The sequence below is a fragment of the Mastigoproctus giganteus genome, chromosome 10, assembly GCF_048544385.1.
Source record: "Mastigoproctus giganteus isolate SK-2022 chromosome 10, ASM4854438v1, whole genome shotgun sequence".
In the NCBI taxonomy this organism is placed as follows: domain Eukaryota; kingdom Metazoa; phylum Arthropoda; class Arachnida; order Uropygi; family Thelyphonidae; genus Mastigoproctus; species Mastigoproctus giganteus.
In genome coordinates, this window is record NC_143584.1 from 140,208,724 (window position 1) to 140,227,226 (window position 18,503).

An 18,503-nucleotide genomic window follows, 5' to 3' on the forward strand; every position below is an offset into this window, starting at 1 on the left:
CATAGCTTTCATCATACTTAGTGCCTTTTGGCACTTTAATGTTTTTAATTATGGTTTGTCTTATTCACACATAGATGGTATTACTGTCTCTGGATCAGTGTAGGCTTAAATAACCATGTTTTTTTTTTTTTTTTTTTTTTTCCGAAGATACACACATACTACTGTATGAAATGAACACACCTTGCATAGTTCACACAATTATAAATATCCGCCCAAATTAAAAACCTATCAGGCAGGCATCACTACTGCATTCAAGTGGTATCCATCGAAGAGTTGATCCATTACTCATACTGCTGTAGAACTTTGAGAATTTCCTTCACTATTTTTGCATGAAAAGAAGGAAATCATCATTTACCATTACTGAATTTTTTTACTGAATTTTACGTGCCCCTTGATGTGAATCTAACATACTGTGGGATATCGTACCAATTTGGAAAACACTAACTTATTAAATATATTTTAAAATATTTCACATTAAATTAGCATATTCAGTTGCACTTTTAAGAATTTTTAATGATTATTAATCATTTCACGTTTTATTTTCAGTGAATTTTGCTTGCCTTGGTTTGCAGAACCTGAAGAAATAGAAAGGGAAATATCAGAGACAAAGAACTATTACATAACCACATGTGAGCCAAAGGTCACTTGAAACTACAGTAGAGTAACATATTGAAAATATTAAATATTTTCATGTGTAACTATTCAGCTGGAGTATGTTAGCTGAAAGAATATAACTGAAATCACAGAGCACAATTTTATGGCTTGTGCAAAAGACTGCCCTCCCAATATAGCAGTGTTTGTTTAGGCCAGCTTGAATAAGTTTGTCTCCTTAAGTGGGATTTTTTTACCCCTTGTTTTCATGCAATCATAGTTGTGTACACAAATCAACATTATTTCATAAGCTACTTCATTTTCACATATGGTTTATTAACAGCTAATTTTTTAATTAAAAAAAAATCCCACATAAGGAAAAAAAAAGTGAAGTACAGTATTGATATAATACAAATGCAAGTGTTAATTTATCCTGTCTCCATCAGGATGTAGCATTTGTATTAAATTGTTTTTATGTATATAGCATAATTAATAATACATTTTATCATTTTTAGATGCACAATACTTTATACATACTGTTTCAATTAAAAATGCAGGGATAACTTCTTTTTATTAAAAGAATAAAAGTTAAAATTTACTTTAAATACTCTAAGCTTATATAAATGTAGCTTGAATTATGAACACTATTCTTTGTTCAAGTCTCCAATGTATGTGTTTGTGTGTGTGTATGTGAAACATTTCTGATTTTTCTTGTTACTATTATCAAGCAGTGTAAATCATGCAAGGTAAAAGAATCACCATCAGAAACAAGCTATTTTATATTATTTTTATTAGACTGTTAAAAAATTATGTAATTTCTGTATTTAAACTATTATATGAAGCTAATGTTTTGACCCAGAGTGGAAAACAATAAACACAGTTGTGAATTTATTTTATTATTTTCTCATATCTGATATGCAAAAATAGGATTCTGAATACATTTCTTCCATAATCTAGAAATAGACAGTGTTTGGAGATTGTGTACTTCATACATCCTTGCTAAAACATGCAGAATTGTTTGGTATATTTTATTTATTATACCACGAATATAATTACATTATAAATATTGTAAATAAATTTCTTATTTAATTATATGGAAATAATATAGCTACTTTATGAAAATTAACTTTTTCCATATAATCCTCTATCCTAATGGGAAAACTATAAGTATAAAAATATAATGCTCTTTTTGAGTAATTTTCTTTTTAACCAGTTAGACAGATTTTCTTTAAATGCTTTGCTAATAAAATTATCACATTTTCCTAGATTTTTTAATTAAAAAAACATCCCACATAACTAAATGCTTTCATGCAATCTTGAGGGAAATAATCTTTTCTTCTTAATCAGTAAATATATTAGTATATCAGAATTTCTACAACTATTTGCATATTCAGATATTTTTTGCTTTGCATATGTATTCATGAATGTTCATACTGCAAATGTCAGTGAAAGATTTGAAACAGTTATGACAGCTTTAATAGCTCTGAATTAGATTCCTTGTACTGACATGTCTACAACATCCATTAATGCTCATCTTGTAATTTTAATGATTTTAAAAAATTTTGTAACCCACTGCAAGACATAAACAAGAGAAATTTCTCGTTGTTATTAAAATATATACATATATATTTATTTATTTTTAATTTTCTTCTGTCTTTTTAGTAATTCATTTCCAGGCTGACTTGACTGGGATCTGTCAGCGGTGGCTGAAACTTAGTGCAGGTTTTTCTTTCTGATAAAATAATATAGCCTGCAAAGGAGCTTTAACCTGTCCCATTTGCTATTCTTGGACTTAAATTTTGTATATGCTCTAAGAATACTTTGTTTGCAAAATGAAGTCTCACAGTACAGTTCAACCTGACTGTGATGGCCTGCAACTCATGACAGATAAAACAGTAATAAGTAGAGTGCACATTATCTTACATTGTAGTTAACAAAGAAAAGTTTTAGTTTCTCTTAACTGGTATTATGACTGATATTTCAAAGATAGTTTTAGGCTTAGCTGAAAGGCCAAACTAAGATATATAAGGAGCTTTTTTCCTTTTATTGTTTTTGGCTTCTTGGCAACTGAAAAATTATACTGGAGCATTTTAAAGTGAATTGTCTTGATATTGAATTACTTAAAATTAAACAATACATTTATCCTCACTATGAAGCAGTGAACTCATACTCTAGTTTTTGTGTATTATTTTGTAAATATAGTCTTCTCAGAGCTGCACAAACTTGTTCCAGTGATGCCAAAATGCAGTTATCCCACTTCTTTTTTCATTTTTTTCAAACAAATTATCCTGCTCTTATAGACTGATTTTTCAAATCCTGAAAAAAAAAAAAAACTTCCATGGCTTATAAGCTCTCTATTTGTTTGAATTATTGTCTGTCCAAATGAAATTTAAGTTTGAGCAAAAAAAAATCTGATAGAGTCAAATTTGGTGAATATGGTTTATGCAGCAACAATTCATACCCATGCTGATTCATTGCAATCGCTGATGTTTGAGTCCTAATTTCATTGCCCTAATGAAACAAGATACTTTTTTGTTAGCATTCCTATTCCTTTAGACGATAACATCTCTTAATTGATACAACAAGTTAGCATAGTATATTCACATAACAGTTTGATTTGTTGGAACATAGTCCACCATTATTATTTCTTTGGTATCCCAAAAGATCATTGATCTCACCCTTTCACCTAAAGGAAACTCTGTTTACTCCATAGCTTTCCCTTGGTTACAAATTTTGCCAAAAAATTTTTCAGATCTGCATTGTTACATGCCAGCATTTTTGAGGAAGCCTTGCACCAATCAAAATTTTTATTAGGTGTTAGAAGTCATGGAACCAATCTTGCAGAAACCTTTGACAGCGTAATTGGGTTTGCCAATTACTCTATCAGAATGTTTTGCACCAGTTCATATCCAATGCCTATAATTTACGCTATTTCATGGATTGATAATCACCAGTTTTCCATCACCACAATGATGTTGCATCAATGTTTACTTGAAAATTAGCCCTCCTGGTCACTCACTGTGGAGGTCACCTTTGACGCTCTCCCCTGCCTCCATTTGAATCTTGCTGTCTGTTTTTTCATCATGGAATGTGATGGAGCAGATATATCAAAGTATGTGCCATATCATCATGGTTTTCATTTAAATACCTGCAGGAGAAGGGTTTAGCACCCTTCTTTTGCAGGTATCTTATGACAACATGATAAAAATTATTACATTTTTCTTGAGAACTGATTGACCTGATATGAACCTATATTTTCACATTCATTTATAAAAGGATCAAATAACCAAACAAGATTATATTCGCGATTTTATTGTCATTATGTATAAAGTTATGAACTTTTAAATAATACCTTATATCTTTGAAATTTACAAAATCCATGGGAAGGTTTTTTTTTTTTTTTGTTTCTCAGTTAGAAGCAGTCAGAAATATTTTAAAAAAATTTAATTATCCTAATTGTGTTAGCATTCTTACTGCAGTTCTTCCTGGAGATAAAAAAAAATGCTTTAATAAGGAAACTAAAAACATTTTAGGTTTGACTTTATTTATGTAGAAATAGGTTATACATATTAGTGTTGGTACACTAGTCACAGTATACTAACACTGTAAATAAAACTTGTTTGTTACAATAATATAGAATACCATGCATTCTTTTGTTTATCTTAAAAGAAGATATACATAACTTCACTACAAACCTATTAATGTGATTTACTATCATAGTATATCACTATTTTATGTGATATACTAATGTGATATCTGTCAGTCATCTTGTTTTTAATTATAAAAAAATTAAGAATTTCATTATGATTAAAAAACCCAATTACAAAATAAATGAGAGAAAATAAAAGAAACCAGTAATATTTTTATAGTAACCCTTAGTATTTTCAAGGTCATTTGGCTCTAAATCAAAACACATTTGGCTCTAAATCAAAAACCAGCTGTGGCATCTGTTAGGTGCCACAGCTGTTTGTGTTTTGTTTCTGCAAGGCTGGCAAAACCAAAATTCTAGATTATAAAACTCTCAGTAGCAGCTCACAGATATCAGCTGGAGTGGAGTACAAGAAACAGATGCAATTAGTTGCATGGCATCTGCTAAATACTAAACAAACAGTTCCTCTTAATTCTTAATATATCAAAATAAAAATGGAAAACAACCTATAATCATTTTAATCCACAATCCACATAATCCACAAATGCCTGGCATTTGTGGATTATGAAAAGGCATTTGACTCCATACAGCATAAGGCAATGTTTCGGGCACTGGAAAGACAAGGCATAGATACTCCATATATTATGATTTTGAAGAAAATATATGAGAGTGCTACATCCTTTATTAGACTAGACAAAGACAGTAGCAAATTTAAAATCGAGAAAGGAGTTCGACAAGGAGACACAATATCTCCGAAGCTGTTTACTGCTGCCCTTGAGGAAGCTTTCAGAAGATTAGACTGGTCGCAGAAAGGAGTCAATGTGAACGGAGAGTACCTAAACCATTTACGATTTGCAGATGACATTGTGGTCATAAGCCACGATCCCAAAGAATTAGAGGAAAATCTTAATCAGTTATGCACAGTTAGTAAGGATTTTGGACTAAAGATGAATATGGATAAAACAAAAGTAATGATGAACAAGTATGCCACTGAAAGGGAAATAATGATTGAAGGAGCAGTAATTGAAAAGGTGGAGTCATATACTTATCTGGGACAAGTTATTAGCTGTAATAATGATAAATGGCTGGAAGTCAAGAGAAGAATAAATTTTGGATGGATAGCATTCAGGAAATATAGCCACATACTGAAGAGCAATATCCCAGTTTGTCTGAAACGTAAAATAATGAATCAATGTATACTCCCCACCATGACTTATGGAAGTGAAACTTGGGCACTCACCAAAAGAATGGAAGAGAAGCTAAGAACTACACAGCGAAGAATGGAACGAATTATATTGGGAATCAGACTGTTAGATAAGAAGAGAAACACATGGATTAGGCAGCAAACTCAAGTAAAGGACATTCTTATCAAAACTAAAGAACTAAAATGGTCTTGGGCAGGACACATAGCTCGAAGACATGATGACAGATGGACTAAGAAAATAACAGAATGGTACCCAAGAGGGGCTAGAAGAAAACCTGGAAGACAAAGGCGGAGATGGATAGATGAAATTCATGAGTTTTTGAGTAGTAAATGGATGGCCAGTGCTCAAAACAGAAGGAACTGGAAAGTTGCTGGAGAGGCCTTCATCCTGCAGTGGATTGAAAATGGCTGATGATGATGATGATGATGAATCATTTTAAGACTATAAGTGGAGGATTTGATTTTTAGAAAAAGAATTTTTGCTTTCTGATGCACTGTGGAATACAAATTACAATTAGATTCAGATGTGCTTATTTATTTTAACAGTATGGATAATGACTTGTGACTCTGTATTATTTTCCACCTTACTTGAAACGTTATTCTTTTTGCTAAAAAGAATTCTGCAAACAGGTCTAATATTTGCAAACAAAGAATGCTTGAGTAAATTTATTCAAGTTGTATATCTGAAACTGTGTAAAAATTGCCATTGAAAGTTCTGCTGCTGTAAGTCATCTCATTATTGTGGTTGTTTTGTCATATGTGTCATTCATATTCAAGGATATATAAGTTTCCACACCAGTTTATTGCAGTCTGCTTTTCTGTTTACTTTATAAGTATTAAGTCAGTTTAACATCATTTTATATATATGATGATTTTTATGCAACAAGGTAGTAATACTGATGTATAGATAAACATTCTTTTGGGAAATGACCTGGACAGAGAAAATAAAGTTTTCATAGCAACACTTATAAACAAAATTATGATCATAGAAACACACGCTCGCTCGCTTTCTCTCATGCACAATGAAAGCTACATGCTAGGAAAACTTTGCTTGACTTTCTCATGGTTTATAAGGTTTCTCCAATGAAGCAAGTCAAGAGTTTAATGCTGATCCAGAACACTTCCTACCATGTGCTTGTGTATAAAGATGACTAGTTAAATAAAACACTTTAATAGAAACAATCGCTGTTAAACCATGTGAAGGTAATAGTGCTAGAAATACAGCATATTACATATTAGGTAACTACTGCTGTTACCATAACAAAAAATTAATTAATTAATGAACTAACCAAAGTAATTAAATAAAGGAAAACCCACCTATGCCATGGAAAGATTCCCTCAGCCATTCACAATGCTGCAGTCTGTGTTATGCAAAAAGACGGAAGAAATCCAACCTCAATGACAAAAGCAGACTCCCAAATAAGAGAAACTGAAATCATAAAATAATAAGAAAGAATTAAAAGACTAGGGGTATCACAGGCATCATTTCCTCAGGGAGCACCCACTTTTTTTTTCTTTTCTATTCTGTTCTATTTTATGGTCTAATTAAGTTCTGAGTTGCTTCCTAAGACTTTCCTTTTTTTCTTTTTCTTTTTTTCCAGAAACTTAATTTAGACTAAATTTAATATTTTGAGCTATCAAAGAGGATCAGTTATTTGAAAAATATGTGTATTCAAAATTATTTTGACAAATTAAATAAATACTCCCTTAAAGTTATCTTCTGCTTCATATATAATTTTTCTTTTAATATGAACAATATAATAAATCCTCTATTTCAGTCCTTTCCTTTTCTTACAGTAGTATTTATTCTTCATAATCTGTTTTATAATTTCAAAATTCTAAATAGCTTAACACTTAAATCTCTTCTATATCAGAGTTATTATTTTACCAGCTTTAATAATAAATAATAATACAGTTGGAGCTTATAAGTAGAGAAAAGATTTTAGAAAAATTCATATGCAAATAATTTCATTTTCAAAAGCATAATTTGAACAGAAATGCACAACTCTGCATATTTTTTAAAATTTTATTTTCAAAGGGGAAAAGTAGTATTTCAGTACTGATACCTGTCAAACAGATCTTATTCCTTCTGAAACGAAAATGCAAAAAGCTGATTGTTTAGAGAAATATTTTATTCTTTTTGATATGAACCATGCATAAGAAAAAAGTATTCAGTTTTCTCTTTTAAGGCAGTGAGCAAGAGGAAACAGATGGGAAGATAATATTTTGGTCAGGTTTGTTCAAAAGAAGTGAAATGTATTAAATTGCACTAGAATAAAGTTCAAGACTTTGAAGAAAAATAAAGGTAAATATTTCATCTTTTTTTGACTGAGATTAAGCCCTTCTTTTAAGTATTGTGTGTTTTCTCAAGATCTTTGTAATGTTCTGATAAGTATCAACATGCTCTTGAAAAACATCAATCTTTTCGTTTGTTTTTGGAGAAGTACTTTGTTAATCAATGAATGTGGCAAGTTTGTAGTGATAATGTTTATGGAAAAGGTGGCTGCTGAAGAAACTAATTAATAATTTGAAATACATACTGTTGAAAAAACTAACTCATCTTTGTGTTCATTTATGGAGAAATACTATTAACCTTCAGGAAAGCATGTAAAAAAAAATTACATGGGCCAATGAGACCCCAGACAATATTTCAGCTACCTGTGCTCTTCATTTACCCTGTCCACATAGCTGAAATACCTAGTAACATTTTTGAAAATGTTTTCTGTGATTTCTCCACCAAAAATTCCAGAGATTGCTGTTAATTATTGTGAAAACAGGAAAACTGCAAGAATCAGGTTATGCCTAATTATATGCATGTGTTGAGTGGCCTCTGTCATGTACAGTTATTGACATTGAGCTGCTTTTATTGACACACACACACACTTTCCTCCAATCAGTAATGCTTTCTGACTTTGCGACATTGAATCATCATCTGGAATCCAACCATTGATGCGTGCTTTACATTTCATGCAGCAGTTCTCGTGTTACTGACTGGCTGGCATCCAGTGGCATGCATTCATTGAAGTGTGAGTTTTCAGTTTGCATTTCACTTGCTGACTAGTCTAAAGGGAGTTTCATTTTTAAAATTTAATTACAAATAAGTTTTTAATATAAAAAAATTTGACTTTTCTTAGTTGTGTTCAGAAAGAATTGTGATTAATTTTGAATTATTTCTTGCTGATTTTTAAAATTGCATGCATGGGATCACTTAGACTCCAGCACCTAGAAAGGTAACAGTTTTTTTATGCTACCTGTGATGGGTTACACTGCCTAGTTAATTTTTAAATTTTTGTTAAATTTAATTTGTTATTTATTAATACGTGATTTTACTGCTCACAGCAGAATAAATTTTACCTGCATAATGGATTGCTCTGATATTGAACTTTCAACCAAAAGGAATCATCAAAAGGTTAATTTGTCATTTATTTAAACCTATAGCAATGCCCCCCCCCCCCCCAAGTTGTAACAAAGAATGTAAGTGTAAAAGTGTTCTTTTTAATTTCAGGAAAAAGTTTATGAATTTTTAGAATTCTACTTACAGTATATCCGTACTTATTTTATATATTTTTTTATAGTTTAAAATTTTAAATTAAAAAACATGAAGATAAAGCTATTATCTTCTTCCATTTTAGTTTAAAACTGTTGAACACATAAAACTTAAAACATGTGCATATATTTCTCCTGATTATAGGAATAAATATAGTTTTAATTTTTTTTTAAATACTGTATATATATTAGATATTATCATTCCCTTTCATTTTTAATTTTTTCAAGATTTATTTCAAACATGGCATGCCACGAAACATACTAAATTTGAATATTATGCATGTTGCTAACTCTTTCATGAGTGAATATCACCTTCTGTGTTTTCATGTTTATTATTAAAAAATAATGAATTTTTCAAATGACAAACAGTTGATGTCATTAGATCATGTGGGATATTTTTTTTTAGAACTAACCTGATTGAGAAACAAACACAGAATTCCATGCTATGTAGCCTCAGCACCAGTCAGTTTCCCGTGCTAGTATTAGTAGTGGAAAATGATGCAAGAGAGCAAGCTTATAAAACATTAGCGGAAAAAAAAAAAAAATCCATATCACCCATCCATCCCCTCCAGAATTTCTCTAGTTCTTCCTCGAATGTTCTTCCTCAAATTTATTCAAACTAACCAGTTCCACACAACAGAAGGAAGTTTGTTCCAACAATTAACCACCTGCTGGCTGAAGGCAAATTTCCCTACATCTCTCCTGCAACCATCCTTCCTCAATTTGAATTTATGCCCTTCATGTGTGTAATCTCAGCAAAAGGAAGAATGTCATCAACATTGCACTTACTCAATCCATTCAAGTCCTTGAACATCTCAATAAGTACCTCAATGAACATTTCAAAAATACATAACGGACGACTGTTACAAACGGTTGGTATCATTAGATCATGTGGGAGATTTTTTTTTTTATAACCTGATCTAGAAACAAACAGAGAATTCCACACTTTGTAGCTTCAGCCAGTCAACTTTCCCATGTTAGTATTAGTTAAAAGTAGAAAAAATACATGGTGAGGCTGTATCTACTGTGTGTAATCACACTATACTCTGGGACAAAGAAAAAAAAATTGAAAATCATACCAAATAAAAATTAGTCTATATTTAAGAAGGTGCACAAAATTACACTTTTTTTTTTTTTTTTTTTTTGTCTTCAACCAACAGTCAACATGGGCTCTTTATTATTGAGTGACACCTCACAGGTGTAACCCCTACACTGAAGGATTAAAAGCATTAAAAAACAGCTGCTGACAAATTCTCACTCCTGAAACACAACTTTTTGGAAAATTTTGATGTCCTTTTGACTTAATTACTATACTTCATTGTGTTTAATAAATAGTTTTCATTCAAAATCATGTATATTATCTTATTTTTGAATTTAGCGAAGGATTCCTTAAGTTACGAATAGAGCCTTTTGTCATCATATCTTGTAACTAGTAAATTGTAGTGTTATTAGCAATAGTAATGGCCATATGGTGCTAGGAAGCCTAAGGCTTGTTGCCCCAGCCAAAAAAAAAAAAAAAAAAAAAGAGTAAAATAATAATAATAAAAAAATAATAAAATAAATAAATAATAAAAGAAAAGGAAATAGACAACCTATGTGTTTCCCACCTCCTCAGACTCCACAAACTGTCAGGTCCTACCACCCATGTAGGTAACGTATTGCAGTAATTTATAATTTGCTGGCTAAAATAAAACTTCCTGCAATCCAGTCTAAACATCTCCCCCCCGTAACTTGAATTTATAGCCCCTAGTTCTAAAATCATTTATAACTGTGAAAATTTCATCCTCATTCATTTTACTTTTGCCTCGCAGAGCCTTAAACATCTCCAAGTCTCCTTTAAGGTGCCTACTTTCCGAGCTGTGCAACCCATGTATTCGAAGCCTTTCCTCATATGGATGCCCTTTTGCCAATCTCACCAGGTGAGTTCCTATCTTTGCACCCTTTGAAGAAGCTTGGTGTCTTTTTTTAGGTCTTCATACTTGAACACAATATTCCAAGTGTGGTCTAAAAATACCCTTATATAATGGGATTATAACATCCTTATCTCTACTAGCAAATGTTCAATAAATCATCAATAGGACACCATGGGCTTTCCTTGCAACTTGTCTACAATGCTTGGAGAACTTCATGTCTGACCGAATTGTAACTCCCAAGTCCCTTTCTTCCACTACGGACTTTAGTTCAACTCCACCAAGTGTATAAGTTATTTTGGGGTTACTGTTCCCCAGGTGTAAGACTTTGCTGGATTAAAGTGAAGCTGTCACTTTTCTGACTATTCCCGGAGTCTGTCTAAGTTACTGTTAAGAAGCTCTGCTTGGTGGTGATCATTAACTACTCTACCAATCTTTACATCATCTGCAAATTTGGACATCACACCCTCTATCCCTTCGTCGATGTCATTTAAGAAAATCAAAACCACTGGTCCCAATACTGATCCCTGGGGAACCCCACTTCTTACATTAACCCAATCTGAGGAATAACCATTTATCACAACCCTCTGCCTCTTGCCCTGAAGCCATCCTGCTGTCTATCTAAGAATTTTCCTTGTGATTCCAACCTGTTCCAGCTTATAAAGTAACTACCCATGTCGGACCGAGTCAAATGCTTTGCTGAAATCTAAATAAACAATGTCAAAATTATTCCCTAAATCCTGAATTCCACCTTGATCATGCCTCCATGATTTTCCCTACTACTGAAGTTAGACTGACTGGTCAGAAATTTCCCACTACACTCTTAGAACTGCCCTTATGTATTGGGAATACACTGGCACGTTTGCGGATTCACTCCCGAGTCCAATGATGCTCTCATAATTAGTCACAATGGTTCAGTGCACTCATTTGCCATCCCCCTTGAGATTATAGGGTATGTGCATTAACACCAGTAGCTTTACTGGCCTGTAGGCTCTAAAGTTTTTTTTCATTGAAAAATCATGTGAAATTTCATTATCATTAATTACATATTTTTCAACTTCACTCCCGTGATTTGTCATTAACATAAAAGGTTTTTCTTCTGTAAATATCAATGCAAAGTAACTGTTGTGTTCATCTGCAACATCGGCAGGGGTATCTAATACTATACCACATCCATTACATAAAAGTCCGATCTGGTTTACCTTTCTCTTCTTTGCATTTATATATGAAGAATTCCTTATCCTACTCTTTGCCAACAATTTCTCATAATCTACCTTTGCCAGCCTAACTTTTTCTGTGTCACTATTACAGTTCAATTTGTAGCTGTTATAGGCTTCATTACTGTTCATTGCTCTGTAGCTTTTCCATGCTGTCTTTTTCTGCTCAAGTTATCTGGAACTTCATTATTAACCCAACCTGAAATCTTCCTCATGAAGCATTTTTTTGTTGTGTAAACATCTTTTGCAGCACCTACCAAATTTCGGACAATAATCAATTTGTAAAATCAAAATCAATCAAGTAAAATCAATTTGTCACGATTTTGCAACACAGAAATGAAGTCATTTCCATTTCATAACAAGGAATAATGGAGTCGGATGAGGAGATCACGCAAAGGATCATGGGAGGCGATCTTGGATATGCTAAGGGCTGGCATAAACCAGCTGGTGGCAGAAAAACGTTTATGATTTGCCACATACTACTTAAATGGCTTTGGGCTAACCATTGCCACCCGTGGCAGAAACCTTTTGGTAACCAGAGAAATGGATATCTAGAGGGCAGTGATCTTGGATGTGCTCAGAGCTGGCATAAACCAGCTGTAAGCATATCCAAGATCATTACATTAAATGTGCTTTAGCCTTACCAGTTGAAATGCATGTAAAGTAGGTGTTACAGTAACCATCTGTATTACTGAAGCAGTTGTATATTTCCATCAAGAGGCGAATCATAAATGTTTTTCTGCAACCAGCTGGGCCAGTCAAGAATATTTGAATTCGTTCACGATTGGGAGATAAGACTCCAAATTACATGTATGAGTAGAATCTTTTGCATGTCATTTGTCATTCTCATTAAGTTGCAGAAGTCCTCGTTGGTCATCAAGTTTTCGGGCTTCTTTGCAATTGCACTGAGTTAATTGAGCGTGGCGAGCTTTGGATCCTCATTCATCTCGCTGTTTGGATGACTGTAAAAATTTTGAAACTGGTCTTCTCACAGTCGCATTACAAGGCTGTGTAGGTCATTACCGCATGCTTTGTCAGGGTCAACGTTGTCTTGACACATCGTCTTACATATTTCAATCGTTTTGCGAATGTCCAAGTCTGATTCATACAATTTACAATCTAGTGTGGGGAAATTTCACAATGAGGAAACAGTATCTCTGTTTCCTCATTGCGAAATGGAATGTGCAGCATTACCATCTCGTGCTTGTAATCATTAAGATCCTGAGCCAAGTCATAGTTTCAATAGCATATGCGTGAATACTGTCATTTCTTGCAGACCTCGTAGTCCTGCATGTGTAATTTGCGACAAAGTATGATAGAGTAACATGATCCTACGTGATAATATGATTATAGCAATACAAATACTTGTATTGTTGCAATCATACTATTCAACAAATGGGTAATTAGGCTGTTGGCCTAACCTCTTCCAAACGTTTATTCAGTAGAGTAAGCAGCGGGCATGTGTATCCTGTTTATCACTAACATTGATTCTGTAGAGTAAGTAGCGGGTGGGAACATAAATACATCGTTCGTGATTTCAGTTCTAGCTGTTCGAAATTTAGTAGGTGTCATCAAAGATGTTTACACACGAAATATCTTTTGTGTGTACAGGGTACACGTGATTTTTTTAAATGGTATATAAGCATTCAAGGCATCTGTGATTAATGTTTGAAAGGAATACCAAATTCAGTTGTATTTGCTCTCTGTGAGATATCTATCCAGTTGATATATGCCCTGTAGAGCACCTTAAGCCATCGTAATTTCCTTTTCCTGTAATTATAACCCATTCCTTTGCCTTTAACTACTGCTCTCTCTCTCTCTCTCTCTCTCTCTCTCTCTCTCTCTCTCTCTCTCTCTCTCTCTCTCTCTCTCTCTCTCTCTCTCTCTCTCTCTCTCTCTCTTCATCATCCACCGTAAAACTCCATGATCACTTCCTGTACTGTCAGCCCTATTATTTCATCTGGTTCATGGGTGTCGATGAGGTCTAGAATATTCTTTTCCATAGTACTTTCCCTGACATGTTGATACAAATAACTATCATCTGGTTGATTTAAAAATTTTGTCCTCTATGTTGAGTTTCTTTCCCATATTTGCTCTAACCAATTGAGGCAAATTAAAATCACCCATAATAAGACATGCTTACTTTCCCATTCCGTTTGCATGTAGAGGTTCTCATCATAATCTTCACAATCACTGCTTGTGGATTACTCCCACTCTAATTATACTTTTGCTTCCAATGATCTCACACCATACAGATTCTGTACTAGCATGCAAAACATCTGAATCCGGGAAAGCTTTCATTGCACTTGGGTTTCTTTTGATAAGAAGTAGTGACCCCATCACCCCATCTATCTGCTCTATCCTTCCTAAATACATTGTACATACCATACTGAAACTCATCATTCCCTGTTTCCAGGTGGTACCATGTTTCCATAAGCCCTATTATGTCAGCTTTACTTGTCCTAGCCAGGAGTTCAAATTCACTCATTTTATTAACAACACTTCTGACATTACTGTATAAACAATTAAGACTTGGTGTTCTTGTATAGTTAATTCCCCCCAACACATCCCTTGACATTATTTAAGCTTGCTTCCGTGGCATTACCTGCTCATTTGAAATATTTCTGCCCTCAGAACACCTTGCTAATATGATCTATTGTGGTAACAAACAATAACTCTTGAGGTATGTGGAAACCAATATTATCAGATAAACGTGTATCTATATTACTCTTGTCACCCCTCCAAAACTAGCAGTTTTCCTGAATCTTTAAGGTATCTTCAGTGATACCGGCAAAAACTCTTGCACCACCTTTGTTTAAATGTATTCTTTCTCTACAAAACAGATTCCTTCTACGTACAAGTGCGGGCCAAGCTGATAAACCCTCCCCCAGAAGCCTTTATGCACAGTAGTAATCAATTGCAGTGTTTTAAATTGTAGTAAATAATATAGTTTGAAGTCCTGATTTTGGAATAAACAGCCCTATCGTGTAAGTTAGCTTATTTTTGTATTTGCCTAAACATTTAGAAAGTCAATAGTGTTATTTAGAAACATAATAACATAGTTTGTGCTGCAGTCGCTGGGAATAGTGCAGCATTATTATTCTCTTATTTCATAGTGTATATGGTGTTTTTAAATTAAAATTAGACCAAAATCAAACAAGAGCAGCAAAGCAAAAAGCTTGAAAGTAGTGGGAATGCTGTGGCTCAGGATAGAACCATTGATGGCAGTTCTTTTGTGAATCAGAGCTATGTACAGTGTACTTCTTCCTATTTTTTGAGAAGTTAACTGTAATGTGATCTCACTCAGCCAAAGGAGATGTTTTTATGTTCTGATAGCCTTATATGAGGTCTTGGAAATAGGATTGGTGCCCTTGAAGAAATGAAAATGATGGACCCATCAAGCACTTGGGCACCTAGCACAATGCTGAACACTACAATCAAGCATCACGCAACACAGGTGACATCCAATGTGGCAGGATTCACGATAGGAGGATGTACATGATGAGAACCTTGTCAATTAGTTTGGCCTCTGGAGAGAATGTAAAGCTCAAGGGGTAAAATTTTTCTCAGTGCAGTCTGTGTTTGTTAACAGGAGAGACTTTTTACACTGATGGGATAGACTTGGATAGAAGTGGTGCAAGAATGTTTGCTGATGCCATCAAGGCAGAAAACTGCTAACTAGGGAGGGGGGAGCTTTACAGGCCAATAGATTAACAGCACCAGGTGATTATTGCACAGCTTCTAATTGATGCATGCAGAAGACTGGAAAGCAAAGTGTCAGGGATTACAATTACAAAATAGTTTAAGATTATCCACATATGAGGCACCATTATTTCAACTTCATTAAGTGGACGTTTTATTACATAAAAATTATTCTTTTTTGGTGTATTGTTATTTTAAAACTAGATGTGCAGCTATTTGTGTTAATTTGATAAAGTAGGTAAACATTTTCTTACGTGGGCTCCAAAATTGCTGAACGAGTATCAGAGTAAGAGGGAATTTTGTCATTGTTGTGAATGTTAATTAATCACATTGATATTGTGTAATTACTATTAGAGGTACTTTTAACACGGATATAAACTAATTTATAATGTTATGGATGGAACTGTATAGCATATAATGTATAAAGTTAAATTTCATTGATATTTAGTTGATTTTATAATGGTAATTACGAGATCTGCCTTAAACAAGTCACAGGGTATCGTGACTCACACGGAAATAGCCGATTTACTTGTGAGTCATGATTTAATCCATTGCGGAACCTGTGGAATGTTTTCCAAGGTCGACCTGATGACTAATCATAGCTCATCTGGGGATTCTTTTCTTTGTGATCGATGTAAGGAGTGCACCGATCTTAAATTACAATTTGGTGCACGGATGGAACAATTTGAGTCACTGAAAAAACGGGTGCTTGCCCTCGAGAATAATGCATCTGGGAGCTCATCATAGACTCAAGACTCCAGCAATCTACCAAGTGATGCACTCCAAAGTGATGGCCTCAAAACAAAAAAACCAAGTGCAAACTACTCTGGTTCAAAAGGACTTTGTTTTATTAAGAGACTCTATTGTCAGGGAAATGGGGAATATTTTTTGTAATAAGGATAGGTGGAGTAGAACCAGGGTATGTCTGCCAGGAGCAACTATTAATGATGTCACCAACAAATTGTCAGCTTTTAAGGGGGGTAAAGAGAATATTATTAGTCATGTGGGGACTAATGACATTAAACGTACACGATCTGACGATTTGTTGTAAAAATACAGGACCATGCTGAGGAAATGCCGCAAGCTAGCCCACAATGTCTATGTGTCTGCAATTCTGCCCAGACACGATAGGAGGGATTATATGTTAAAAGCCTTGTGGATTAACTCAAAACTTGAAGGACTCTGCAAGGCTTTTGGGGGGGAAATTTCTGTCAGCTTGGCCCACACTTGTAGGTAGAAGGAATTTGTTTTGTAGAGACGGAATACACTTAAACAAAGGTGGTGCAAACGTTTTTGCCAGTATTATTCAGGATACCTTAAAGGTTCAGGGAAACTGCTAGTTAGTTGGGATGTGGGTAATACTGACACGCATTTATCTGATAATATTGGTCAAAGTAACTCTTGCACATACCTCAAGAGTTCTTATCTGTTTCCCCCAACTGGACATATTATCTAGATGTTCTGGGTGCAGAAACGTTTCAAGTGAGCGGGTACCTAATGCCAGGGAAGAGAGCCTAAAAACTTCAAAGGTTGTGTTAGGGTTGTTAAACATACAAGAACAGTAAGTCTCAATTGTTTATATATAGTAATGTAATCAATAAAATCAGCAAATCTGTACCCCTTCAGGTTTGTAATCTGAGCAAGAAGAAAAATCCCATCAGCATTGAGCCTACTCAATCCATTCAAGGCCTTATACACCTTAATCACATCACCTCGCAGGTGCCTAGTCACCAGACACTGTAATTTGCAAATCTTAAGTCTTCCTTCCTAAGAACAACTCTTTGTTCCATTCACCAGTCTTGTTGCCCTTCTCTGTACTCGTTCTAGCAACTCTACATCCTTCCTAAAATGAGGCCTCCAGACATATACGCAGTACTCAAGGTGTGGCCTGACCATTGCCTTATACAAGGGGATAATCACCTCCTTCTCCCCTGCTTGCAAAATTCCTATATATCATTGACAAGATCCAATGACTTACTCTGGAAACCTGTCTGCACTGCTCAGAAAACTTCATATCTGACTGCACAATTACCTGGGGGTAATTTTGCAGTCAGATATTTCTCTTTTGTTCTCCACTACCCTGAGTGTAACAATACATTGTTGGTACATTTCTCTGGGGTTACTGCTACCCATATGCAGTACTTTGCATTCGTCAATGCCAAACTTCAGTTGCCACTTCTCAGAATCATCTACCCATTTTTTTCCAGATCCTGTTGCAGCAGCATACTGTCATTACTGTTATTAACATCCCTGCCAACCTTTGTATCATCTGCAAACTTTGACATTAAGCTTGGTATACCTTCATCAATATCATTGGTAAATATACAAGACAACAATGGGCCCAACGCTGAATCCTGAAGGACACCACTAATAACATTAGTCCACTTAGAGCAGTACCCATTGATTACCACTCAATCACTTCTCCCACTCAACCATCCTTTTATCCACTGTAGCAACTTGCCCTTAATGCCATACTGTTCCAATTTGTACAGTAGTCTTCCAGGTGCAACAATCAAAAGCTTTCCCGAAATCCAAGTATATGATATCAAAATTATTTTTTGCATCCAGTTCCTTTGTGACCACATCATAGTATCCAGTGAAATTGGTCAGACAAGACTTCCCCCTTGACAAACCCCTGCTGTGTCTGAATTATTACTACTGTCTTGTCTAGATGATCCTGCAAT

At 34.3% G+C, this 18,503-nt stretch overlaps 1 protein-coding gene across 1 annotated transcript in view; it reads left to right on the forward strand.

The window, feature by feature from the left end:
- LOC150079320 (male-specific lethal 1 homolog) overlaps positions 1–989 on the forward strand; it is a 175,271-nt gene extending 174,282 nt beyond the window's left edge. The window contains exon 8 of the mRNA XM_090382512.1: positions 547–989. Coding sequence (XP_090238638.1) covers positions 547–649 — 103 coding nt within the window. The 3' untranslated portion in view covers positions 650–989. The remainder of the gene's footprint in view (positions 1–546) is intronic.
- The last annotated feature ends 17,514 nt before the right edge of the window (positions 990–18,503 follow it).